A 27,595-nucleotide genomic window follows, 5' to 3' on the forward strand; every position below is an offset into this window, starting at 1 on the left:
ACAGGAGGAGGAAGGCACAGTGCCAGACGGGAGTCCAATCCCAATATAAACAAAATCAGTGAGCTTACTTACCAAGCACCTTTTATTCTTTTCACTGAGGATCGGAGTTCTTGGGGATCTGTATTTAGTGGGGACAGTTTCTTCTTCTCGGACATGGTGACAGGAGGAATAAGTATTGGTAGCCTAGGACTCTAAGAAGCATGCTGAATGAAACTCTGATGAATCATGAAATGGCTTCATGCATCTGTCTATCAGGGAAGCAGGTCGGGGAGATGACCGGAGACAGGGTGGTGCAGAGGGGCAGGGTGTGGAGAGCACACCTCTCCCTCAGCAGCAGCGATTCTGCATGTGGTTTCAGGCAGCTTGTGCGTGGCCTATGGAGGACCATCAAGAGAGGACTTAGGTTGTGCCAACAAAGCCTCTGTCCTGGTGGAGTAAGCATCATCTAAAAATCATTTGAAACTGGGACAAAAATTGTTCGAGAGAAAATAAAGAAAAAATCCTGTTTTTTGCTTTTCTGGAAAAGCAATGACCATTTCTCACTTTTTGTCATTAAACCAACGTTCAAATGTATAGGCTTCTCGTAGCTGGCATTTGAAATGTTATTTTTGAAAGCAAGAGGCTTTAAGATCATAAATTCTAAAGATGCTGCTCTTGGAGAACACTCATCGTGATTTTCCTAGGACTCAAAATCCATTCAACAATACAGATGCACTCAGTGATTGCTTGTCAGCCTTTTAATTACTGTGTTTTGCAGCCCACTTGGCGATGAAAGTTGCCGTAAATTACCCTTAGCAACAGCACACACTCGAGGTAGAGTTGCCCTGAACTCTGCGTGCCGTCATGTCATGGGTGAACTGGGTGAGCACACAAGGCAGGGTCATGTGGAGAGTCAAAGTGCTTGGTTATGCCTTTGGCCTGCCTGTTTGGCCTTTAGATACCCGGCATGGCCATCCTCTGAGTGCTGAGTAATCTCTTTCCACCTGTGGAAAGCCAGACTGACTCTGTAGGCAGCTGCAATTGTGCACTTGAAAATTAATTCCTTTCCTCATGCATCTTTTTTTCTGTGTTCTTCTTGTCCCCCTGCTCTTCTCACCCACCTGGATGCAGATGTCTGCGGTGGTCATTTACATTGAAAGCATAGCAAGTGACACAATGTGGGCAGAAAGTCTGTCTTAGCATTGCTGGAGGTAGAGAGGAGTCCAACGTCCGATGCCCTGGGTACAGATCTTAGCACTGCCTTTTATTTGCCGCTTGGACTTGGGCAAGTGACTTACACTCTCAGTGCTTTTTCTGTAAAATCAGAATGATGAAAAGGCATCACAGGGTATTGAGAGGATTAAGTGAGATACTTGCATAAAGCATTTAGCGTTATGCCTGCTGTATAGCAAGGGCTTAGGACTCTCCATCTTGTTAGTGTGACTAACAAATGGCCATATTAAATAATCTACTGCATAGGTTTTCTGTATCTACATGATGCATATCAGTGAGAGGTGCTTTCAGAAATGTCTTTTCTGGGCTTTAGAAAGCTGTGAAAACATTCTTATCTCTGTGCAGAGTCCTTCCCGGACAGTGTTCAGTATGAAGTTCATTGGGGAAAGGAAGAGGCAGCTAAAGACACAGGTAGAGTTTCATACGTGGGTGAGGCCACTGCTCCTAACCTCTCATGTTGGCCTCTATCACCTTTGGGGCGGTCACCATTTCCCAAAAGCCATATCACACTCTCATCTTGCCCTGCCTTTTTCTGAGCAGTACTTTGTAATCTTTACTGAGAAGAGCTTTGGGATCTTAGCTAACAGGTAACCTTGATCAAGTCATTTGACTGCTATGGGTTTTATTTTCTCAGTATCTACTGTACAGGCTGTTGGGGTTCAAATGAGCTAATGTAGGTCAAGTGCCTAACATAGGCTCTGGCACACAGGGGTATTCAATCAGTTCTCATTTGTTGTCATCGGTGCAAGGTTCTAGCTGCTATAAAAGGATATTAAGTCCAGAAAGAGATGAATTTCAGGTCAGTCCCCTCTTCCCTCATTAACTACAAAGACATCCTTGTCATAGTTTCAAGGGGGGACCAGCTCATTCTTTATCCTTTATCTTTCTGTCTCCTATGGATATGGGCCTATCTTTCTTAGGTACTCAGAAAACCGTATAGATGTCACTTAATATTTATCCAGCACCTCTTGTGTTTGAGGCAACATGCTGGACACGGCGGGAGACATCAAGGCAGGTTTGTATACAGATCACCTAGATGATTATAAGAGCCTCATTCTTCTTTTGAGGTCAGGAAGAGATCAAAAAGTAGCAGTAAGAAAATGACCAATTAGTCTCTTCTTTGAGAACTCTCAGCTCCAGTAAGTCCTTAAACAAGTGAAGAGGAGAACAAAAAGGAAAGAAAGAGTACAGTGTTATTATAAGGGAGGTCATAGCCAGTATGTAAATGAGTACAACCACACAGGAAAGCTGTGTGAATCATACGACCAAAGCGAATGCATAATAGCCACCCTGCAAACTCCAGCTCTTCTGTAGAAGCTTGCCTGTGGACAGAAACATCCCACCTGGTCTGAACAATGGAGCCACGTGATGGGATTCAGGTGTGGGTCTCGGTGTGCACACTCGTTAGCGTTTGATGATGCTCCCCAGTAGGCAGCCTGAGCCTCATTACTGTTGGTAAGAGTAAGCTAATATTAAGAGTTCTGAATTTCTAAATGGTGACAAATGGAATGAAGAGGTAATGAGATGGGTAGGAACAGAGATCCCCTGACGAGTGCCCATCGTGGTGAGAGGATGAGAAAAAGAGAAAAACACCATTGTCACTCCGCGAAATGCTGAGAAATACCTATTTGTCTCTGGCACAGGGAAGTGAGAAGGCATTTATCAGGCAATGAAATTGAAACTGCCCTGGATGGAGCTTTGTGTAATGCTGTGCAGCAAAAGCCACGATGGGAGAAGAAGGGTCGCACTAGGACTGACTTCAAATCGGTGTTTTATTTCCTATTTCATGATGGCAAAATACACAGAAGTGGGGCCTGGGCGGGAGCCCTGTTTAAAGACCCCATGAATGAGAACCTCTCATGATTGCTACTGCTACAGTAAGCTCTGGCCATGTCAGATCTAAAGGAGTTTGACTTCTTGTAATTTCATTTGAGCCACATCTGAAGACCTCTAGGAGAAGCCAGTGGATGGGTAGTCTGGAATGGCCTTGGGTTCAAGGCCTTGAATTTAGACCTTAGTATCAGGTGAATTTTCCATCTGCTATTGAGCAGGATTGAAGGAAAGTCTTCATACATTTCTGAACTTGCACCCTTATTGGATCATACCACCTGAAGTGGACTGTTCAGTCATAGATTTTATCAGTCATGTAATTATCTTCTGAATAGCACAATTAGAAATTGCTGAATATGGTCACTTAAAATAGAAGTACACCCATCAATAGATTATGAGTGACACATAGCTATAATCGACACTGTAATTAGCCTTATGATTCCATTTTAGCAAAAACCTGTGAGTGGCATTGCTTCACCACAAAAATCTAGACATTTCATGTTCGTTAAAATGTAGTGAAATCATTTTCTTGTGTGTAGTGATAATCATTGTCTTGTATTCGTTCGCATTGGGAGTTTCAATCTGTTCAGTGTTAATGTTTAAAATATAACACAATTTGGGCAATTTTGTGTTGGTGTTCCAAATTCTTTTAACATGCTAGAAACCTAAATAAAGAGCCTTGGGTGTCTCTTAACCTCTGAGAGGCCTGTGCACTGACAAAGGGATGTTAACGTGTGGTTTCTGCTTCTGGAAGATCACAGTTGGCTTTGATATACTCTACGAACTTTTGACATCAGTTCAATGTTGGTGTCCCCACACTATTATGCAGCCTGTGGAGATAAACTCTTATTAATCTTTTGTGATTAATATGAAGAGTATAGTATGAATGGAAATGCAATAGTAAATTTGATGACTCTAGGATACATGACATTAAGATGATTTTTCTTTTTAAAGATTATAGTTATTTGAGAGAGAGCACTAGCATGAGCAGGAGGAGGGGCAGAGGGAGAAAGAGAAGCAGACTCCCCACTGGGCAGGGAGCCCAATACAAGGCTTGAATGCAGAACCCTGGGGTCCTGATCTAGGCTGAAGGCAGTTGCTTAACCAACTGAGCCACCCAGGTGCCCTAGATTTTTTTTTTCTAATGGAAAATCCCTTAAGTATTAATTTTTTTTTTTTAGTTGACACTGTCATATTAGTTTCAGGTTTACAACATAATGATTCTATAGTCTATGTGTTACACTCTTATCACCACAAGTGTAGCTACCATCTGTCATCATAAAGTATTGTTTAATATCCTAATCTGTAAGTTCGCCTCTGCTATTAAAGTCCACATGAAGATATAGTTTGGGTTATTTTTACTGCTAAGATGAGTCTCATCCTCCATCAGACCGAGGAGTCAAGTCATACTTTGTCCTCCAGTTTAGACATCTGCTTCCTTTTTTTTCAGGCTTCTTTCTCTCTTGAGTTGGTTATCTACAAACACAGGCTGTTGATTTTCCAAATGACTCTAGGCCTCAATACTGGTGTTACAGACCTTCACCACCTGTGTTTGGTTTGGCAGGAAACATTTTTTAAGTGACATAAATAATTTTGAGTTCTATACATTTTTGCACATATGGTACTGTGTTTAATACTGAAGGTCAGGTTGAAGTATAAAACGGAAGTCATCTATTCATTCTATTTATCTTTCTTTACTAGATGAAAAGAACTTTGGGAGCAAATACTTTTTCTAGGTGGGCTCTTTTTAAAGAACAGGTCTCCAGTGGGTCAGTGGGAGAAGGAGTTGGTAATTCATATTCCCTGAGGATACTTGAAAAGCTTCTCCAATGCATGGTCATGGTAGAAAATAAAAGTATCTAGAAAAGACAATAAAATTATCCAAACCCATTTTGTCACAGGAATATCATCCTGAATTTCCAGATTTCCTCTATATACATGTATACACATAAATGATTTTAAAAATGTTTTATTCATTCATTGTACTCTGAAACGACTATTTATATTATAAATACAAGGTTATATATAATTTATCTAAGTATAAGGTTATATAATGTAATTATATAAACATAAGATTCTATATAATTATACAAATGCAGGGTTATATGTTATAATTACATAAATACAAGGTCATATAAATCACAAATATAAGATTATGTCTTATTTGTATTTTATTCTCTCACTGGATGAATCAGCTACATAGCAGATGTCATTATTATTGAGTGAGGGGTGGTGAGGGGATGTAATAGGTCCAAAGAGTTCTGGGGCAGGCAGTACGAGGTGTTAGGTGTAAATCCTTGTCAGGATGTTGGCAATGAAACAGGCAAGAGTAGAGGGTTCTTGGGCCTCACTGCATATTAGGATTACCATGAGAACTCTTCAAAACAAAACAAACCAAGGGTGCCCAGGCCAATTAAATTAAAATATGTGGGAGTGAGCTGTTGGTGAGGATGTTGAGAAACCTTTTTCACTGGTGGTGGTAATGTAAAATGGTAGAATGGCTAAGGAAAACAGTTTGGCCCCAGGTCAAAATGTTATAGACAGAGTTTCCATGTGACCCAGCAGTTCCACTCTTAGGTATATACCCAAAGAGAACTGAAAACCTAGGCCAATACAAAAGCTTGTAGCTGAATGTTCATAGCAGCATTATTAATAATAGCCCCAAAGTAGAAATAACTCAAATGTCCATCAATTTATTAGTGGCTAAAGAAAAAAGTAGTACATACATATAATGGGATAGGATTCAGCCCTGAAAAGGGATGAAGTACGGACACCTACTTACCAGGGGGATGAACAGTGAAACATTATGCCAAGTGAAAGAAGCCACACACGAAAGGCTACATATTACATAATTACATTATGTGAAATGTCCAGAACAGGCAAATCCATAGAGACAAAAAGATTAATGGTTGCCATGGCTATGTAGGGAGGAAAGGGCAAGCACTTGCTGACAGATGTGGTGTTTCTTTTTGTGGTGAAGAATGTATTTTGGTGATAATTGCACAACTTTGGGATTTTACTAAAAACCACCAACCTGTAGATTTAAATGAGTGAATTTTATGGTATGTGAACTGTAGCTCAGTTTATTCTTAGGACACGGGAGCCTTAAACTCTGAAGCTGATTTTTACAACAGTGAGGATCTGCTTTAAAAAATGAAATTGGAGAATTGAACCCTCGTAGCTTAAAGCTTTGTCATCATGAGCTGCTTCTCATCACTTATTGAATGAAATCCCAAATGAGGCCTTGTACAGTGTGGTCCCTGCCTACCTTTCACCTTATCTCCTCACCTTTCTGTTTAGCCTCCTATTCTTAGACTCTGCTGCCCCTCCCATCCCTCTTTTCCTTCCATTCCTTTAAGACCTGGAGCTTATTCTTGTCTTGGCATCAGCTGTTTCCGTGGAACACTCTCTCCCCTGATACTCACCTCGAGCAGGCTCCTCATTCAAGTCCCAGATCAGATGTTTAGTTCCCTTCCTATCACCACTAAACCCATTACTTCAATCCCTTCCAAGTCACTGCCTACTTTGGTATCCTAATTGTTTTCTTTAAATCACAATCAAATATTTTAGCTTGTTGATTGGTTTGTGGTCTCCACGGCTTACTAATCCTCCTCACCCTGTACCTAGAAGGCTTCATGAGGACAGGAGCCTGGTCTGGCATGTTCACCACAAGAATAGATTAGAAAGTGGTGAATATATAATAAGTACTTTTGGCTGAGAAAGCAATTGGTTTAATGAGGAACCAGTTTAAGACTTGTCAAAGTATAGGCAATCCCTGAACACCTTTGTAGGAGAAGGGGAAGGAACCAGGGGAGTGAGATCAAAGTTGGTTAACAAAATCAAGAATTGTAACACATGAAAGTGACAGGGGTGGGAGAGAGGTTGCTGATGAAGTGAGATCTTGAAAAAGCATTGGCATTTTGAAATGCCTGTGTGTTTTCTGTTTATAAATAGCTGAGCTTCAGTTTTTATTTTTTGAGGGGTTTTTTTTTTGACTTTTTAACAATTGAAAATTTTTCTTTAGTGACACGATAGGTTGAGGACTTAATCTACTTTACTAAAAATTGATGTTTCTTTTTATAAAAATTACACATACACTTTTTGTTTGCTCGAATTCTGAGACACTTCAGACTATTTTCTCTTTCTCTTTGTTTTTGTCACCTGCTTGTGGAGTGTTCTTTTACTGGCTCCTGTGGAATTTTGACATATTCCTGTAAGTTTAGAATATTTTATAAGTCACCAAAACCTAAATTACGTCTCTAGCTATCCATTTACATACCTTGATTGTTGTCCAAGTCCTCAATAAAATGTATTTGAGAGCCTGGCCAGGTGAAAATATGCTTCCTCAGTGAGATAATAAGCCATCTTTCCTGGTAAGGTTGTTCTTGGGTTTCCTTATCCAGCAGCTTTTCTAGCTCATTTACACTTTTGGTTAACCTTTGAGTCCCTGGTTTTTAAATGAATTGGAATTGAAATGTATTTACCAGTTGGTAAAGGATCTGGAGTTATTTGCAATATGTTTCCTTCTGATGACTCTCAAAGAGAGCTAGTCATGCCTTCTAAGATTGGTCTAGGTTCCTGCCATTTGCTGAGTGGTTATAAAAATAGCATCTTATTTTTTAAGTAAATCTTATCATGCCCAGGCATAATGAAATAACACATTTATTTTTCAAGATAAAAGATAATTTTTTCATTCTTGTAACCAAAAAGATAGTATTTCTTTTTTACTGTGCCTGGCTTCTTGGGTGCATAGGATATGTCTCTTTTCATGGCAGATTGTTTTAGTTAGAATAGTCATTCCCAAGATGCCTGCATGGCTCAGCAGTTGAGTGTCTGCCTTTGGCCCAGGGCGTGATCCCGGAGTCCCAGGATCGAGTCCCATATCGGGCTTCCTACATGGAGCCTGCTTCTCCCTCCTCCTGTGTGTCTGCCTCTATCTCTGTGTGTGTCTCATGAATAAATAAAATCTTTAAAAAAAATAGAATCGTCATTTCCCCCTATATTATATTGCTAAGGAATAATAAATTTTTACTAGATATTTGGAGAATCAAAGAATACCCAGTGCTGACAAAGTTATGGGGAAATAGGCCTTTTGCCTTTATTACTTTTGAATATAACTTTTTATAAACCTTTTGTGAGAGATATTTAGCAGTACATAGCAATAGCTTTGAAGGTTCAGTATCCTTTGAACGCACTGATTCTCAAATCTAGGAATTGAGCATAAAGAGATACATGTTACTATATGAAACACATTCCTCATAGTGTTGTCAGGAGGATTAAGTTTTTATATAGAAATCACTTGGAATGAAAATACTGAGTATGGTATTAGCTATTTCTACTTTGTCAGGTTCTACTTTTTTTTTTTTTTTTAAGTGGAGCTTGAACTCATGACCCTGAGGTCAAGACTGAGCTGAGATCAAGAGTCAGTTGACTGGAGCATCCAGGTGGCTCAGTGGTTGAGCGTCTGCCTTCAGCTCAAGGCATGATCCCAGAGTCCTGGATCAAGTCCTAGATGGAGTCCCACATCTGCCTCCCTGCAGGAGCCTGCTTCTTCCTCTGCCTATGTCTCTGCCTCCCTCTGTGTGTCTCTAAGGAATAAATAAATGAAATCCTAAAAAAAAATAAATAAATAAATAAAAAATTATTAACTGACTGAGCCTCCCAGGGCCCTCACATACTACTTTTTAACTGACGCTGCTCTACCCCTAGTGTGGAGAGGATAGTAGTCACCTAATGGTAGTGTAGTACCAAGTATATGGTTTTTACTTGCTTTTTAATTTAATAATTCTGTACTATTCATATGAAAGCACTTTTCTAAGCAACTCAGAAATATTATGTTAGCTGGCAGTTGCCAAATTTTATTCAACAAATAATTGTTATTACTTTTTTAAAATTAAAGATCTTATTTATTTGAGAGAGAGCAAGAGAGTGAGAGCACAAGCAAGGGGAGGGGCAGAAGGAGGAGCAGGCTTCCCACTGAGCATAACAGACTGAACCACCCAGGAACCCCTGGCATTACTTTTTGACAGCATAAAATACCAACAATGATATCATGAGTAGTTTTGTAAAATACTTACTACATGCTTTACATGTGTCCTGGAGAAGAAGGTGCTGTTGTTATCCCATTTCACAGACTGACCCTAGAGCTGTGTTCTTAATTTCATTATCCCAGAGGTTCTGCTGGAGTCAGGCTAAGAAGGAGCTTAAGAATCTACTGTTTTAAAAAAGCTCCCATGACGATTTTAATTGGAACTAGTGCTCTAGGGAAGTGCTTCTCAAACTTTAATATGCCTACAACACAACTTGGAATCTTGTTTAAATACAACATACAGTTGGTTTTGGGAACTTGGGAATCTGCATTTCTAACATCTCTCAGGGGATGCACATCTTGTTTGTCTGCAGACCACATTTTGAGTAGACAGCCTATTACTTTCCTTAGGGAAATATGAAGACTTTAAATTTGTCCCAAAGAAATCATTTGCTATAGGGAAAAGAGAAAAGAATCATGAAATGGGGGTCCTTTGTTGTCTGTTGGGTAAGATTTTGCATCCTCACGGGCATGGTCTGATGGGTGCCTTTGCTAAAGTCCTGAGCTTCTCAAACTTGGGTGGTTGGGTTTTGAAGAGTCCTTCCATTTTCTTTTTTTTTTTAATTTATTTTTTTAAAGATTTTATTTATTCATGAGAGAGAGAAAGGGAGAGAGAGAGAGAGAGGCAGAGGCAGAGACACAGGCAGAGGAAGAAGCAGGTTCCATTCAGGGAGCTCAACATGGGACTCGATCCTGAGTCTCCAGGATCACGCCCTGGGCTGAAGGCAGCAGTAAACTGCTGAGCCACCCCGGCTACCCCTAGGGTACTTCCATTTTCAAAAAGGAGTTTATAGTTTGTGTTCTCCATTTGATAAAATAATATGAATATAATAGACATAGGCATGTTATCTGGATCACCAGCTGACCATCCTACAAAAGTACTGACATGTGCTTTTTAGCACCAAACAATTCTCTAATGTGACAGTTATTTTTAATTGAAAATGCTGAAAGTGGGGTCTCTGCAGTCCTAGATTCCCAAGTTTGGGAAATCCTTACAAATAGTTTGTACCTTCTACAAACATAATTGTCTAAAGGAGACCCTCTGAGGTTCACAGTGAATTTGAGTAAGCCAGTTGGCCTGCAACCTTACTCAGTATCTCTAAAATGAGGGGACTGGATCTAAGTGATCTTGGAGAGTCTTTTCTGTTCAAATTCTACAGTTGATTTTTCTTTTTGGGGACAAGAGTAGAAGCATATGGCAGTTATTTTAGTTGGACATTAGCATCACATTTGAAAGCAAACCAGGAAGAAACCTGATCTACCCTGAAGTGAGTGGTTGTCATCTCCTGTTGTTAATGGTTGGGAAACTTAACATTTTAGAGCATTTGCTTTTGTGCCTATTGAACCTTATTTCACTGTGAATTAGGTTGCCTATCTAGCCCTATCAGAAAATGACTGATCAAATCCACTGAGTCACAAAATTAAATGTGAATAGTCAATAGAGACCTTTGCATTACATCCTTTTTCTGTACTAAATTTTGGAGACAAAGTTCTAAAAATAATGTGATGCTACCAGCTGCTCTGAGTTCTAGAAGATAAAGAGGCAGAGACAGGTTGTAGAAGGCGAAAAGGTAAAGAAACGGCACAAATAACGTCTACAGCTGAAAAGATGGGAAATAGAAACTGGTTTAATACCTCAAAGGCACATATTTTTAGTTCAAGATAACAGATGTTATTATTAAAGAATAGAAATTGAAGAACTAGCTGAAAACATAAGACTTTGGGTGTTCATTAATATACTATTGTTTGTAAACAGTCACATGCAAAGCTCAGTCACTGTTTCTGGAGGCAGCCTTCTATTTCTGGCTTAGCTGAGGCTGCTAACAAGTCTAAGGAGACCTCAACCCTAGACTGAGGTCCCTAACCCTGCACTTGGTTTTCTGGATGCCAGAAGCTGTCATCTCCATACTTATTAAGTAACAGAGATCCCAGGAGATGATTTTCCTCTGGACGTCAACAGAAGATTGGTACATCCAGCCTTCTTATTTGGTTAAAAAAAAAAATCAGCAATTTTACTTTAACTTATAAAATTGCTTTTGGTCTTTTTCACATGGAAGGAGAGTATTTAACATTTATCTCAGCCTTACAGACAGTTGAGATCCTGGAGATGCAAGAATTTTCCCATCACACAATATTGGCTCTTAGCCTTTTCTCTACTTTTGTTCCTTTTATAGTTGCTGGAGTGTTTTTCTTCTCCATTGAAATGAAAACTTGAGGAAGCATGTCTGCTAGCAGCACAAATGAACAGAATTTTACCATGATTAAAGAGGAGACTGAATTGGATTTGGGCAAAGAGATAGAAAAATTTTATCATTTTTGTTAATATTTCATGTAACCTAATGAGATGTGCTTTACATATAGCATGATCCACTGTTTTCAGGTGAGATCTTTGAGGGTACAAATAAAACTGCAGCATATCAGTAAGTAAATGAAATTATAATGCTAAATTATTTCAGTGCATCCAAAGGTGGACATGGGGAGAATGGGGAAGATATCTGAAAGTGACCTAAAGTGGTAAGAATATGCCAAGGGATTTAGAGATGGATCTGCTTTTATGATGGGGAAATTGAGCACGAGTTTAGACTGCAATAAGAATAATCTCTATTAAAAAAAAAAGAATAATCTCTATTGAAATGAAATAGGCTGTATAATTTTGATACCCAAAGGAAAAAATTGGATACCACTCAGGAGAAGGTAGGAAGGAGAAAAAAGTGAAAGAAAGAGAAGTTGGAAACAAAGGTGAAATAAGAATAATTGGCATAAATGGCTGAGAGTGAAACTAATCAGGACAAATTGTCCCAGGAATGGAAAACAAAATGCTGTATTATTTATAAAATACATTTAAAGGGACACAGTCTAATGATAAGGGGGTGAAGAAAAGTTATACTTGTCAATACAAACAAAAGGAAAAAGGAATGATAGCTCAAGGGAGTAAAAGGAGTAGGAGCATATGCACATATGCAATAGTACAGAAAGCAGGAATCGATGCCTTTTGACAGGGATTAAACATTTGCAGTTAGAAATCTAGCATCATCTTTTCAGAAGCATATGAAACCATACGACAGAGTAAGTAGAGAAAGAACAGATTTGGGTAATAGTTAATGAATTTGGTTTGCCATGTGTATAGAACTTCTCAACAAATGCAGAAGATATTGTTTTAGTGCATTAAACTACTTTAAAATCAGTCATCATTAAGAGAAAGATATCCCATATGTTTGGAAATGAAAAGACCTACTACAAAATAACCCTCAAGTGAAATAGAAAATGATAACAAGAATAGCAAAATTTTACCATTGAGTAGTAATAAAAGGACAAAAGGTCAACATTTGAGAGAGCTAGCTAATGGAATACTTTGAAGGCAATGTATAGCTTTTATTATATAGGGGAAGAATAGAAGGTCCGAAACCCCATAAGCTCAATGCTTGGCTCAAGTAACTAGAAAAAACTGTGACATAGAAAATCTGAAGAAGTAAGGAAGGAAAAAGAAGAAACAGTTTTATTGCAGAAAATAAGCAATAAATAGAAATAATAAAAGCAAAGAACTAGGAGAAAGAGGTTCTTTGAAGCTTAAGCTAGATATAATTCCAAGAAAACTGATAAGAATATACATTATGAATAGATACAAAATAGGTAAAAGAAATACTTATGGATTACATTATTAACCTGTTAAAGAATGTGAGTTTTTCACCAATAAAGATCAATTCGGGTGAAAGAAAGTGTTTTAGGCTAAATTTAGGCTAAAATTGATGCAAGAAAAAAATGTAATCAGTAACTATTAAATAAATTGTAATGCTTTTCAAAACAATCCTCCCTGTGATATAAAAATAGGCCTAGACAGTTTGACAAGTAGTTCTATTTAAATCTCAAGGAACAGAAAATCTTTGTTTATAAAACTTCTTAGAGAACAAAGAAAAGTCAACCTATAAGTTTGATTATTTTTTCTTAATTTTATTTTTTTTTTATTTGACAGAGTGAGAGAGCACAAGCAGGAGGAGCAGCAGAGGTAGAGGGAGAAGCAGACTGACTCCCCACTGAGCAGGGAGCCCCATGAGGGGCTCAATCCCAGGACTCTGGGAGCATGACCTAAGAGGAAAGCAGATGCTTAACCAACTGAGCCACCCAAGCACCCCTTGAATTTTTTTAAACAAAAACTAGGTAAAAAAATATTAGCTAACTTATGACATTAAAAAACACTAAGAATTCAAATCTAGCAGTGTATGAGAAATAATTGTGACTAAGTTTAATTTTTCATAAGTGAAAGGATGTTTCAGCATTTAAAAAAATGTTACTGTAACTTATCCCAAAAATGGCAAAGAACAAGAGACATTGTATGATCAAGGACAAAAAAACATTTAATAAAACTAATTTTTTTCTTTTTTAACGGAATCAGCCTTAGCAGACTTAATATACATATTTTTTTAGCTTGATAAAGCCTTTATACTAAGCACCTGTGGCAGATATCATTCTTTGTGGAACAGAGGTTTAAACTCATTCCTTTAATGGTTGAGAACAAGACAAGGATGCCTGCATTACTTCTACCTTTTAGCATATTGCCAGATATCTGCCCAATGCAGCAAGATAGACCAACAAAAGTAGAAACATTGAAATAAGAGAGATAATTGTCATTATTTCTAAGTAAAATCATTTATATAGAAAACCAAAGAGAGTCAGCAGACACTATTAGTAGCAGTACAAGGTTTCAGCTAAGTTGCCAGCATGTAAGAGCAAAATATAAAAATCAATAGCTTTCCTCTGTATTGGGAATAACCAATTATAAACTGTGATGATGATAAGATACCATTTATAATAGTGACATAAACTAAAAGCTATCTAGGAATAAATCTAAGAAAGAATTCATAAAACATATAAGGGAAATTTAAAACCCTATTACAAGAGTTTTATTATGGTATTATAGAACATAAATGCAGCATTCATAAATGGATTGATTGAATATTGTGAAGGTGTTGTAGTTCCTCCATTAAAATTTAAATTCAGCGTAATTCCAATCAACATCTGAGGAATAATTTTTTTCAAGGGGCAGAGTTGAATTGAAAATTTATATGGCCGAATAAAAAAGGATCCTCTTTTTATAAGGCATTAACAAGGCATTGCCAACAGGAGTTGGCAAACTACAGCCCAGAAGCCAAGTCCAGGCTGTCACCTGTTCTTATGAATAAAGTTTTATTGGGACACAGCCATATCCATTTATTATGTATTGTCTTTGACTGCTTTTATAGTGCTGTAACAGGATTGAGTGGTTACAACAGGCAGTGTGGCTGGCTGAATCTGGCCTTTTAGAGAAAAAAATTGGCACTCCTGTTCTTCAGCATCTGGCATAGAATCAGAATATCATAAGTATAGACTCATTCCTTTATACATAAGGGGATTCGGTGTAATTATTCCCAGCAATTGGTGCTAGGAAAATTATTTCACAAAAGTTAAAAAAAAAAAAGGCATTTCATCCCATAAGCAAATTTCCAGGTGGATTGAGTACCTAACTATTAAAAATAAAGCTATGAAGCTGATAGACAAACATTTAACAATATATTTTTGTAACCTCTTGGTAGAGAAGGATTTGTTACATAAGACTCACAGCATAAACCATAAAAAGAAAATTGAATATATCAGAAAATGCTTTTTGTCTAATGGATCATATAGGAAAACTAACAGATGGTGAAAATGTAATTGTCATGTTTAAAAGACCAAGATCAATATTTAAATATACAAAGTACTCTGGAAAATCAGAAAATAGAAGGGAGGAAACCCATACAAAAGAGGGCAAAGTATGAATTGGCAATACAAGAAAGAGAAATATGCACACATACATGTCACTTTGGAGACAGAAAAATTAAGGGATTCCATTTTGTCTATCATACCAGTAAAAGCTAGGAAATCTGATAATCCCAAGTGCTGGCAAGGATGTGAGAAAATAGAAATCTGCACCTATTGCTTCTGGGAATTACAGTCCCAGAGCGCAAACTGGTGCATTTATTTTAGAACATTCAGATATTAAAATCAAATAATGGGACTCTAGATACTCAGGGTAATATATGTAAGGTGGTCATCACAGTGGTATCTGTGGTACAAGATGGGAGACCAGCTAATTCTTCAGCACTAGAGGGACAGGTAAGGAAAATTATAGTGTAATACAGTGAGAGGGAATAAGCAGTGGGAAGGAATGCATTACATCTACTTATAGCAGCATGAACGAGTCTCTGAAACAGTGTTGAGGAAAAAAAAGGGAAAATGATATTTAAAGCATGATGCAATTTATACACAAATTTTAAAACCATGCAAGAGCCCTCTGTATTTTTGACATGGAAAATATTTATAAAAGTGCAATTAAAGGGCAGCCCGGGTGGCTCAGCAGTTTAGTGCTGCCCTCAGCCCGGGGCATGATCCTGAAGGCCTCGGATCGAGTCCCACGTTGGGACTGCATGGAGCCTGCTTCTCCCTCTGCTTGGGTCTCTGCCCCCCCCGCCCCGTGTGTGTGTGTGTGTGTGTGTGTGTGTGTGTGTGTGTGTGTCTAATGAATGAATAAATAAAATATTTTAATGCAATTAAAATGATAATATGTTAATTATGAAAAAGTGAAGCTTTGTGGTGGGAAGAATGTGGCTGGGTGTAGAGGATGAAGGAAGTAATGGTAAGAAAAATGAAAACCAGATGAAGAGCCTTTCATGGGTCCATAATAGGAGCTTATGAACTCGAGCCTGTGTTTAAGTCCATTCTCTACCATCATCCTTGAGAGGAAACACATTCCGGGCACATTACTCCTTCCAGCATTGTTAGATCCAGGTTCTCACATAATGTTATCAGGGTTGGGTCTATCTGGGCTCTGCCAGCATCAGTTTTGGCTCTGGATGTCAGGCAGACACTCTTTACTGTAACCTCTAGTTGTTCCAGTTCACGTTAAAATTGGCAATTCAGCAAGAAGAAAGTTCTTTCCCTATAGTGTCAGCAGTAATGCTCTCATGGGTCTCCTTTCTTTCAGTGGCTCATTTTTTGTCCTGTGTCCGCTCCTGAACCGGTCATGTGACAGAAGCCTAAGGATGCCTGGATCACTTTCCTGTCCCTAGAATCAGGGATGGGAATAGTCCCACAAATAGAATATAGTGGGATAACCCAAAGAAAACTCAGGGTGGTATGGCCAGACATACAGCAAGTAGATACTGGGCAGGCAAAAACAAAATAAAGAAAAAAAAAAAAAAAAGCCAAAAAAACCAAACAAACGAAAATAACCAAGAACTGCAGTGGAATTGAATCAATGCTGTTTGCAGAATGACTGAAATGAAATGCCATGTTTATTCTAAAAAAAAAACAAGGGGAAATGAGTAAAGGTTAACTCTAAATATCTGAAGCACTGCCACTTGCATGCTCCTTGTTTTATATGGCCCCAAGGCATTAATTCATGAGAAATAAATAGACATGGTAGGAAGGGCAGCTATGTAATTGGCCAGAATTGTCTTAGAAGCATTGGGTAGTACATGTCCCACCAGTAGGTCTACTCAAGCATAGGCTAGCCAGCTAGTTGGCAAGGATTCTGTAGGGAAGAACCTAAGGATTGAGAGAATAGTTGGGTTTGATCACGATTCTGAATCATCTGGACAGCTTATTCAAACATAGATTGCTTGGCGCTTCTCCCAGAGTTTCTGGTTTGGTAGGTCCAGAGTAGAACTTCATAATTTGCGTTTCTAATTAGTCCCCAGGCGATGCTGGTGTTGCTGGTTCAGGAAACACACCTCGAGAACCACTGGGTTAGAGGAGTTTCAAAATCCTTACTGGCCTTTCATGAACTAGTTGTAAATGTTTTGAAAACCAGTATTTGTAGCATTGAGGGAAATCCTCCATTTTATGGCTCTGTCCATGAAATGTGTTAGGTTCTGGCCATGTGGGTACTTTTGAGGACAGTAGGTGACATTTGCATGGCTCTCTGTATCTTTTGAGTCATTGAGAAAATTAGGATCATTAAACAGTTGCACATTTATTATTATGCTTTATAAAATTGTCATCCATTTTCTGACATCCTTTTTGTCATCTTCTGTTTTTCCATAGGTTGATCTATTTTCACAGTTTTACAGTGGGGTGGTTTCTAAATTAGAAAAATGAATGGTTTTCCAAGGAGGGTGTGTCTTATTCAGAAAGTAACTTTGCCAGGTATAAGCATCTGACTGTTGGAAAATCATTACCTCATACCCCAGGTGCCAAGTGCCAAATACTGCTTCAGCTACTTCTCCACCCCCATGGCTTTCCCCAAAAGAGAGGATCTGGAACATTTTACATGCCTTCCTGCCTCCTGGCTCTGCATCACCAGGAGTTGTACTCATTCTTGAACTCTGGTTTGCCTTTTCTTTTTCTCATTTTTTTCCCCTTTAATTTTGGAATTTTTGCTATAATAGTTCTCTCAGAGTGCTTATGTTTTTGTATTTGCAGGCAAGGTCAATTGGTGTTTGTACTTTTTCTGAATTGCTTTTATATAAATAGAAAGCCATTTGAGAAAAGCATTTAAGAATTAAATGGTTTATAGTCGATGGCTAACAATTAAAAAATTTCAGCTTAGCAAAGATGATGAGATGAATGGGTAAAAATAACCTGACAGGTAGGACTTAGTGGATTTGGGTTAAGGTGACAACTTGAATCTCAGAGGGATTTAAGAAGACTGTTTTGTTGTCCATGTGTAAGCTTTTGCATAAAAACAAGCCGATCAAGGCAGTACCAGGTAGGGAGAGGAGAGCACGTTTTAGGAGGACTTACCCAGCATCCATCTTAGTGGATGTTAAATGGGGTAACAGGTTCAATGACATCTTCTTTGCAACTAAGAATCTGTAGTCATGGAATCTGCTCTCTTTAAAGTTGTATACACCCTGAGTTTCTCATCTGAACTTGATACAATCTCATTTCCTCAATTATTTTCTCTTTCAGGCTTCAACCGTGAGGAAATGTCGTTCAGATTTGGCCAACACCTCATCAAGCCCTCTGTGGTTTTTCTCAAAACAGAACTGTCCTTTGCTCTTGTGAACAGGAAACCTGTGGTACCAGGACGTATCCTTTTTTTTTAAAGAGAGGAAAAATAAAAAGCCTCTGAACTTAACAGACCACAGGAATGCAGCACAGGGGTCCAATGTCCATCCTCAAGGGTAAATAAGGAATCCGTCTTTCTCCCCCTTTGGAGAAACCAGGTAAGATGTTGCATTTATTCTGAATCCAGTTGGTGGCACCAGTAATATGCTTGATCAATGTTGCAGAACTTCTGAAAAGAGTTGCTTAGCAACCGTGGCTTTGGAGGTGAATTTTTACTTGACCTTTTCACTATCATAGCTGTGTAAATAAATAGGTCCTTCTAAAGTGGGCCCAATGAATATCATGAGTGCTTTGTTTTCAGTTATCAATTGTGAATATTAATAGTAAGATAGAGATTGGGCGGCACTTTCATGTTATAGAAGTAGGGTATTACCTGAAGATTTGAGACTGACTGGGTGTCTTTACCGCTTAGAGGTCCGTCAAGCAAATTTATACACCTAAACATACTTCTAACAGTCGTTTTCCTTTTAGGATCTGACATAGCATTTTTATTTTCTTGGAGAACATCACAACTTCTAGATCATGGTCTGGTGTCATTGGTGGTAGAGTTGTTTTATTTCTCTCTGACCACTGAGTTGTAGTCTTTCCTCCTATTGACTTCAGTGGAAGGTTTATTCTGTGCTGTGGGAGCAGCAGGAATTGGTGAAATGTTCTGGAGTTATTTTTATGTTGCTGAAAGTATCACTCGTGACTTGTGCATATGACTTTTGTACTGACTCTTCAGATTTTTTTTCTCTTTTCTCTCTAATTTACTATGCAGAGAGCAACAAAGTATAAGATTTCATATTTTAAGATAATATGTATTAATACAAGATAATAAGTATTTTCTAAACTATGACATAATTTTACTTTGAAATAAATGTTTCTGTAATTCTGAATCTATAAAATGTCAAGATTTTTTCCAGAGTAAGTTATCTATAACATAAAAGTATTTTATATGTTATCTCTAATGTTTGTCTGTCTGTCTATCTATCTATCTATCTATCTATCTATCTATCTATCTATCTATCTATCTTCCCCCCTCATGGGGATTTTCAAGGTGTTTGAGAACTTTAGGAAAAATCTTCTTTCTTGGCCTTGTAACTGTTGCACATTGAAAAAACATACTGAAAAGAAAATATACACCAAAAGATAATTGTGATTTTTATGAGAGATGCCCAAATTCATTGAATTTAATTTTAACTAAATAAATTTTGTAAATTTATAGAAGTAATGATCACAGCAGTACACTAATAAATGATATGTGAATGACTACTTGATATTTAACTCTTCTTTTAAATATATAAGCATAGTCTAAATTATAAGTACTCAATATTAGGAAATATTCCTCCATCGAAGTAAAAATAAAAACTAGAATGTTTCTGGAAGGTCCTCTAAAAGAGAACAATTTTAATATTGTATACCAATTTTATATTGAATTCTTCTAAGAGACTCTGAAGTTCTTAAAATAACAGAAGCATTTTATTTTTTCATTTGATTTTGCTGCAAGTTTGTGTCTTTTTCCTCTGAGGAATTTTTTTTTTTTCATAAAGAAAATGTTTGAGAATTCTGGAGTCGAAAGAATATAGTTGAAATGCCATAGGTATCTGTTTGAGTGCCAGCTTTAGTTGACTTCTAGCTTCTATCAGAGGGGACCTGGGATGAAAATGTGATTTTAGATGAACATGTTTTAACACCTTGGCCTGGAAAAATGTGAGCTTGCAGCGTTGTATTGCCTTTTTAATGGTTAATAATGGAATGAATTTAACTTTGAGTTTTGTTTTGTTTTTACTTATATATTGATAGTAAGAAACCTGACTTTTCATGGTCTTTTTAACCCATTTGCCATATGTGATATGAGACCTGGATCATATGCATGTTGGTACTTAAGAATAGTTGTGGGGTCTGCTTCTAGAGAAATACCTATACTGAACAGTGAGCAGTGAGTGACTGATGACGAGTTCTGTTCCAGATGGCTCTGGAATTGCCATTTTGGAAATGGGTCCTGGTCAGTTCTCATATCTTTGAGTAAATGCCAGGGACAAGGGGTATATTGTATTAAAATGAACAAACCTGAGTTTGTTTGGAAGGTAGCTAGAAGGAGCCAACCCTTTCTGGGGATGAAAGAACCAGGACGTTTTTATAATCTGTATACTCTGTGAGGCTATTTCGTACCTGCAGGGTTTAAAGGGGTCTCAGGGCCAGTAGATAATGTTTTCAGACAATCCTTTTTATATGTTGGCTTTGTGAGATATATATAAATATAATAAATATCCTATATATGTTATTTATTTATTTTAAATTTTACTTTACATTTGTGATATAAAGTTGGGTGGTAACTGTGAGAAGAATCTTAATGCATTACTTGTTTGCCTGTAGGAAGCGATACTCTTTCGTCTTGTGATTTGGGAATTGAAGCCGTGGCTAGCTCTGTCCTCTAACATTTCATAAAATAAACGGTGAGGTGTCTGCAGCGGCCTTTAATCTTCCTCCGGTGTTCTCTTCTGTCTGCCTTAGATGAGTCCCTTGGCCTGCAGCTCTTTGCACCCTTCCTGCTCCTGGGTTTCACTCTGACCCCCACCTCATTCTAGACCTCCGCTCCCATCCTCTCTTCCTCCTTCCTGTTTCCTTGCAAACAGACCACTAATGAATATAATGGATTTTTTTTTTTTTTTTTTTTTTTAGGACAAAGTCCAAACTCCTTAGCATAGTTTTAAAGGATTTTCATTCCCTTGACTCAGCCTTGCTCCTTTCCAACCATTTCCTGAAGACACATTGCATTTCCCCACCCACCCTACCTACCCTTCATCCTGCCTGTCTCTTCACGGTGAGATCCTTACCATCCTTTTCCAGTTCAGCTAAAATGTTTTGATACCTGCTGTGCCCTCTAAGGAAGAAAACCGCCCTTTCTGTGACCTTTGGCTCCTTATTTGCATGTTGATTCCTGTAGCGGTTTATTGCTGAGCTCCTACTCTGTTCCAGGCACGGGGCCAAACACTTAACCAGTCGGCCTCGAGTCAGAACTCTGTGCACTCTTGTCTGTCTCTGTGCTGAGTCCTTAGTTCCTGGAAAGGGATGGGGCAGGACCTGCCCATGCACATCTTTCTTTCCCTCAGCCTCCAAAGTACTATCTTGAGTAAATTTAAAGTCAAACTATGAACATTAGGAGCATATGGATCATTTCAATTGAGGTGGGCAATGAGGGTGCATGAAAATCCTGCCATCTCAGTATTCCCAAATCCCAGCCGGATTTGTTCCCATTTTATTCCAGATTTTTTTTACTATCCTATTCAAACTGAAGTTTTTAAACTTGCCCTTCCTGCTTTGTCAGTTGCAATCTTGTTTACATTTCTGTGCTTCAAGTATACAGAATTAAGCCTCAAACCTCAAAGTGCTGAATGAACGGATGGCAGATGGGGGAAGATTCTTTTTTCTTTTTCTTTCTTTTTTCTTTTCTTTTCTTTTCTTTTCTTTTCTTTCTTTCTTTCTTTCTTTCTTTCTTTCTTTCTTTCTTTCTTTCTTTCTTTCTTTCTTTCTTTCTCTCTCTCTCTCTCTCTCTCTCTCCTTCCTTCCTTCCTTCCTTCCTTCCTTCCTTCCTTCCTTCCTTCCTTCCTTCCTTCCCTCCTTCCTTCCTTCCTTTCTTTCCTTTCTTTCCTTTCTTTTTTCATGTTGATTTTCAGTATACCAGTCTGTATCTTAAGGGCAGTATATTGCCATCTTTATGTGAACAGGAAAATTTTATTTTGTATTTTTGGTGATTTCTTTTTAAAAAACGTATTCAGGTGGCCTTTGGGGAATGTGCCATTCATGAAACTTGTAAATGTCATCTTTGAACTTGTGTGCTCTCTAACATTTTGCTCCCTCTCCCCAACCCCTTTTTTCTTACGACTTTGCTCACTGACTTTTTCATACCTTTCAGAGGAGGAAAAGAACTGTCAGATCAGGGGCCAAAGATAAGCTTTTGAAGCAAGACTATTTGCTGCATTCTCAAAAGACCCACTTCAATCCCTCCTTGTCCCCACCTAAAGCAAATACTTCTGTTTGTTGCAAACAGCATTTAAAGCTGATTGAATAGGCTTTGGCCTCTGTGGTGCAACACTCTAGAAGGGTATGTCAGGATGTCTTTAATCCATTAATTTCTTGTTACTGGAAAATGCTTTTCAGAGTGTCTTGGTGAGAGAATAGAAGAATTTTGGAGATTGCATCTTCAGAATTCTGCAGTGAACGTTTTATTCATGTACCTCAGAGCAGTCCAGCTATTGTTCATGGCTTAAATAAATTCAAACCCGTATAGTTAATACTTCTCCACACCCCATTCCCTTGCATTGTGCTATGTCTACCTCCCATCTCGAGCATGAAAAATGAATTTGAGCATTAGTGGAATCCATTTAGGGACTGGGGCTTTTATTGGAAATAAAATTATTCATTTGTTATGTCCTGTTGTTTTCAGCAGACTGTGTATTGATCTTTGGATTGCTATTCAGAATGGCATAAGGAGATCTAACATAAGGGGAACATGGCAACATTTGCAAACGGGTTGAATGCGGCATGGAATGACAGAGATAAACCTGGCTCGCTGGCCATACTATATTATACAAATCATTTGTCAACAGTTTGTTGAATCGGTTATTTAAAAAAGCAGACTTTTCCAAACAGGAGCATCACGCACCGAATGTTATCAAGTCTAAACAGTGTTAGGATGAGGTGTTGAGGACAGCCTTATAAAGTGTGTTCGTGAGGAATTAGATCATGTAACCTGAAAGATATTTCTGCTAAATGTTTGGCACAATGGAAATTGTACTCTAAGGTCCCACTTTTATAGATAAAAAAGAATACTCTGGAAAATGCCTTTTAATATACAGTTTTACCTTTCCCAACAAGCAAGTTTTCTGTTTTTAGACCATTGCCATGTTGAGTACTCCTGAAGTGAATGAACAAATAATAAAAATAGCCTCGTTACTTAACAGTGCTTCTTACGGAATGGATGCTATAGATAAAAATGCCCTTTTAGTTCTTCCATAAAAATCAGAAATATTTGTCATTTCCTGAGTAGGTTGTAATCTTGTGAATTTCTTTAATTGTTCAGGAAACTGCAGTTATTAGCGATCTGATGATCTTTCATTTCTCAAAAGAGTTTCTTTTTAAACCTTCCTGTGCAAATAAAATGAGCACAAGCACTATTTTAATATCCTTATTACTAAAGATAGTTTTTTTTTCTTAAAATTTCCCTAAGCGTGTTTTTCCCCTGCCTGCCTGTTGTATATCAGCTAGCTTAAAATACTCTGGGAGAGATGTTCAAGGACAATCTTGCTGTCCTTTGTCCTGAGCTACAGTGGGGTGAGTTGGTTTTCTTATGGTCCTATTTCTTTTCACTTTATTTGGCAGGTTATTGTGTTCGAGTTGTGTATGTAGCAGGGATTGTTCAGTTGGAGCATTCTTTACCCAGTTTCTATGGTAAAGGATTCCACATAAATGTTTGCCTACCCTTGGCTTAGTAGCTAGGAACGGTTTTTGATGGCATTGGTCAGCAGGAACAAAAGAAGCTCTTGGATGCTTTTATCATTCACTAAGTTGACTGACCTCTTTTTCCAGTGTCTAGAACCTGCTAGAGATGATCCTGGCAACTCCCATTGCAAGACAAACCTTGTGTGACCCTCATCCGTCTTGGCTTGTCATCTGAGGAATTACTGCATGGAGAGCAAATACGTTTTATCTCAAATGCCTCTTCTTCGGTTGGTAGTGAGCTCACAGCATTAAGGAGGATTCTGAGGCCACATGCAGGGGTCAGTGGGCAGTAACTATCACGGGTACCAGAGGAGAAAGAGGAGCCCTCTTTGCCAAGCTCTTCCTCTACCAGGTTTATTTTTTGTTCCTGGAGCTGAGGTTGGCATCTTTGTTTTTATTGTAGACAGAATGATGGATGGTTGGCACCTGACACTGAAGGAATTAATAGATGCTTTGTATGTGTGCAGAGAACATTTGAAATTGGATGGAGAAAAACATGCGGATTTTATAGACTTTGTCCTGACCCATTCAAATAAAGGTGACTCACCCATGAAATAGTATGCGTAAAGCATGTGTATATTGGTTTCTAGACCTCATCCTGGCCTCTTCCTACTGTCCACGCTCTCTCCCTGGCTCCTTGCAGACTGCTGGCTGATGAGGATATGCATGTGGTGGCCTTGTGATTCCCTCAGCTCCTGATCTTAACTACTGAGTTCTGGTTGATTTTCCTTGACCTTGACCTCTTCTTCATAATGGGATTTACCTTTGAGCTTCAGGCCGTGCTGTGAGTGAAAGAGATGGGCCGGTCTGACCATGGTTATGCATTAAAGGAGGGAAATATAAAATACAACTGGCTCTTTGAGTAGAGCTTTTAGAAAGTTCCTGCATTCTCTCAGAATTGCACAAAGCCTTTAGAATCTCTTTCACAACAGGAAAAAGCTATCTTTACAATCTGCCTTTCTATAGAAAATATAAATCTGTTGATGTGTGAGTGTGGAGAAGGACAGTTAGGGGTTCTCTCTCTCTCCAGCTGTAGCAAATGGTAAAATTATATGTATTAAAATAACGTGTGGAATATTCCTCATATAAGTTGCAAAAAGGAATATCCAGCAACATGGCAAGCCATTCCCCATTTCTATTTATTTCTGTGTGAAACTTTCCTCAGGTAATTTTAAATTGTCATGGTTAACAACTGCTGAACTCTGTTCATTATATTCTGAGCATATTTTTGACCTGTTTCCCATGCAAGTCATCAGATTGTAAGGAATAGGGAGAGGCTGGTCATGGTGTTGCCAGCCTTGCACTTGTAACAGAACATAATTAGAAGTAAAGAATGAAATAATACATCATTATTCATAAGAAATGTCATGTAATTAACTTAAATAATGCAAAATATATTCTAATTTCCATTTGGAATGAAAATAGATTTGTTAGAACATCAGTAGGCAGTTAATGTTTATCCTATATTTTCATACACATATCAAAGCTGTTAAAATCTATTGAATGAATAAACATGGATTTTCTACAACACAATAAGTCAAGATGGCTTTCTTTTGCTAATAGTCTTATGTATATTCCTCGTTTATTATATATATATATACACACACAGATATATGTATATATAGTTTGTATATATGTTCAGTTTTTAGAATTAGCATAATTTATATTTATTGCAAATTAATGATCTAATTTATTTACTTAGCTTCCATTTCTTTTCTCAAACTAATTGACTGAAAAAAATAACTATAAATTTGCAAATAGCTCTTGGGCACAAATTCTAAATGGGCCTTATCCTAAGAATGCTGTGCAATACTAGTTTTGTGTTCTAAATTATTTTCCTGGGATTTCTGATGCAGGCTTTCAGTGTGCTTTAGGAGTCTTGGTTTGGCTTAGATGTACCCACAACTGAGGCTCAGGATGTGGGTGGATATGTCTTAGGCAGAGGAGTTATTTTTATATGCAAACAATTAGTATGACACATGGCACTGACCAATGTCAGAGTAGTTCCTGGAAGCTCTCTGCTGTGTCAGACATCGACCTATTAATTTCTGCATCATGGAGAGGTCTCGAGAGCCTCAGGGGAGGAGGCAAAGAGGAAGGAGCAGCACTTGAGGGCAGTACATACAGAAGCATTTCGATAGTTTAACAACAGGAACAGACGTGCCAGTGGACATCTCAGTGACAGCCCTGGTTGTAGACAGATGAAGACTGAAAGGAGAAAGCCTTGGGCACAAACCTGGTGTTTGTCCTTCAATACCATTGAGTCCAGCGGGATAATAGATTCACCAATGAATGAAAAACAACAGAATTCTTTGTTTCAAATGATCACCTTCCCTACATGAACTGGTAGCTGTCTCCCAACAGTTTAGGGGAAAGCTTAGCTGTGGCAAGAGACTGAGGCAGTGTTTGTTTCTGTCTTTGTTATGTGTGTGTTTTTGTGCAGTGGAGGTGAAGAACATACAGATGCACAGCTTATTAATAGCTTTTGTTAAGAATATTTTGGAAATTAATTAAATTTAAATAATATTTTAGCATGAGTAAAGCATTGTTGGTGTCACTACTTTGTTTTGTCCCTGTTGACCAGTGAGTGAGCCATGGAAATGGGAAGGTTGAATCTCAGGCCAAAGCTGGTCCTACTTCATGGGAGTCAGGACTTCTTCACCCAGGACTTTTGATCCTCATTCCATCATTCTTTCCACCCATCTACTGCCATCCTGTGAGCAGCAAACCTTTTTGTATCGTTGCTTAGGTATTCTGAGGAGTTACTTTCCCCAGTCTTAAACCTTTCCTATTACCCCTACTTTCTAGAGCTATATTGCTGTAAATGTAGACTCTGCCATTTATATCTCTCACTGACATTTTGGTGGCTCCAATGTTTAGGTGTAATTATCGTTGTCATTTAAGAAAAGGACTAACCTTGGTGATTTCTGAGAATGGAAAAGGCTTCAGCCTGACTCTGTTGGTGTAGGGGACCAGGCAGTTTAGCTTGTCTAGCAGTGTAATTTGCTCCTAGGGAAAATGAGTCCAGGAGGAGCTAAATTCATCCAGCTCTCTAATTTTTCTGTTTTCTAATAGGTTTTGAAATGGCTGTAGTTATCAAGAGATCTTTTCATCTTTAAGATTTATTTCCAGTTCAACAGTTTTGTTGGAACTAAGAATTATCTGTTGAGTGCTAATACTTTAACAGTAAACCACGATCCCTTTCCATTCACCAAAGATGATTGCTTTAAAATTTGTTAAATAAGATATGTCATGATAAAATAAATCAACAGAAATTACATTAAAATCTTTAGCGTGTTTCTCATGCAGATGTATAGGACATTAGCTAGTATTTTCCACTGTTTGGAGACCAAACGACCCCTAGAAGCTTTTTCTTGTGTAGTTATATCCTCAGTAAGGTCATTGAAATTCAGAAGTAGAACAGACACTCAATGGGACTTTTCACATTGCCATAGAATAAGAGCAACTGGGTCCAAACAGAAAGGCTCATGATATTCCTGGAAAACTACCTATATATGAGAGGGACCCATACTCACTTTACTAACAGGCAGCAGCAGAACCGGACCCACCATGTTGAACCATATTTCCATGCTCCTAGACTTTCTAAGAGAAGAATTGGTGAGGGGAAAGATATAGCCAGTTGGAATGAAGAATTCAAATAGACTCTTTTCCTCCTCCTTTCTGGAGTGATTCTTCCTACTGCTCCTGAAAGACATGAGCTGGAAGCTCTGAGCTGCATGATTTCAACAAAAGGATGCTGCCATCTTGTTCCCTGCCTGGTTGCTAAGCTGTGGAACCTGCCAGCTATCCAGGCACTGCTATCAGGTGGGACAGGCACAGTATAGGCTCCTGAGGAGAGCTTCCTATTTACTCTATAGAATTTGGGACTGTATATAAGCA

General features: G+C 38.2%; 1 protein-coding gene across 2 annotated transcripts in view; it reads left to right on the plus strand.

Moving 5' to 3' along the window:
- The window catches only part of FHIT (fragile histidine triad diadenosine triphosphatase), a 1,445,250-nt gene that overhangs the window by 670,791 nt on the left and 746,864 nt on the right, over positions 1-27,595 (plus strand). The window contains exons 1-2 of one of the 2 annotated variants that reach the window (NM_001142257.1): positions 2,527-2,667; positions 18,053-18,172. In NM_001142257.1, the coding sequence (NP_001135729.1) occupies positions 18,070-18,172 (103 nt within the window). In that variant the 5' untranslated portion in view covers positions 2,527-2,667; positions 18,053-18,069. Of the gene's footprint in view, positions 1-2,526; positions 2,668-18,052; positions 18,173-27,595 lie in introns of those variants that run through there. The other variant, NM_001308549.1, reaches the window with a different exon arrangement.

This window comes from Canis lupus, chromosome 20 (genome assembly GCF_011100685.1).
Source record: "Canis lupus familiaris isolate Mischka breed German Shepherd chromosome 20, alternate assembly UU_Cfam_GSD_1.0, whole genome shotgun sequence".
Taxonomy (NCBI): domain Eukaryota; kingdom Metazoa; phylum Chordata; class Mammalia; order Carnivora; family Canidae; genus Canis; species Canis lupus.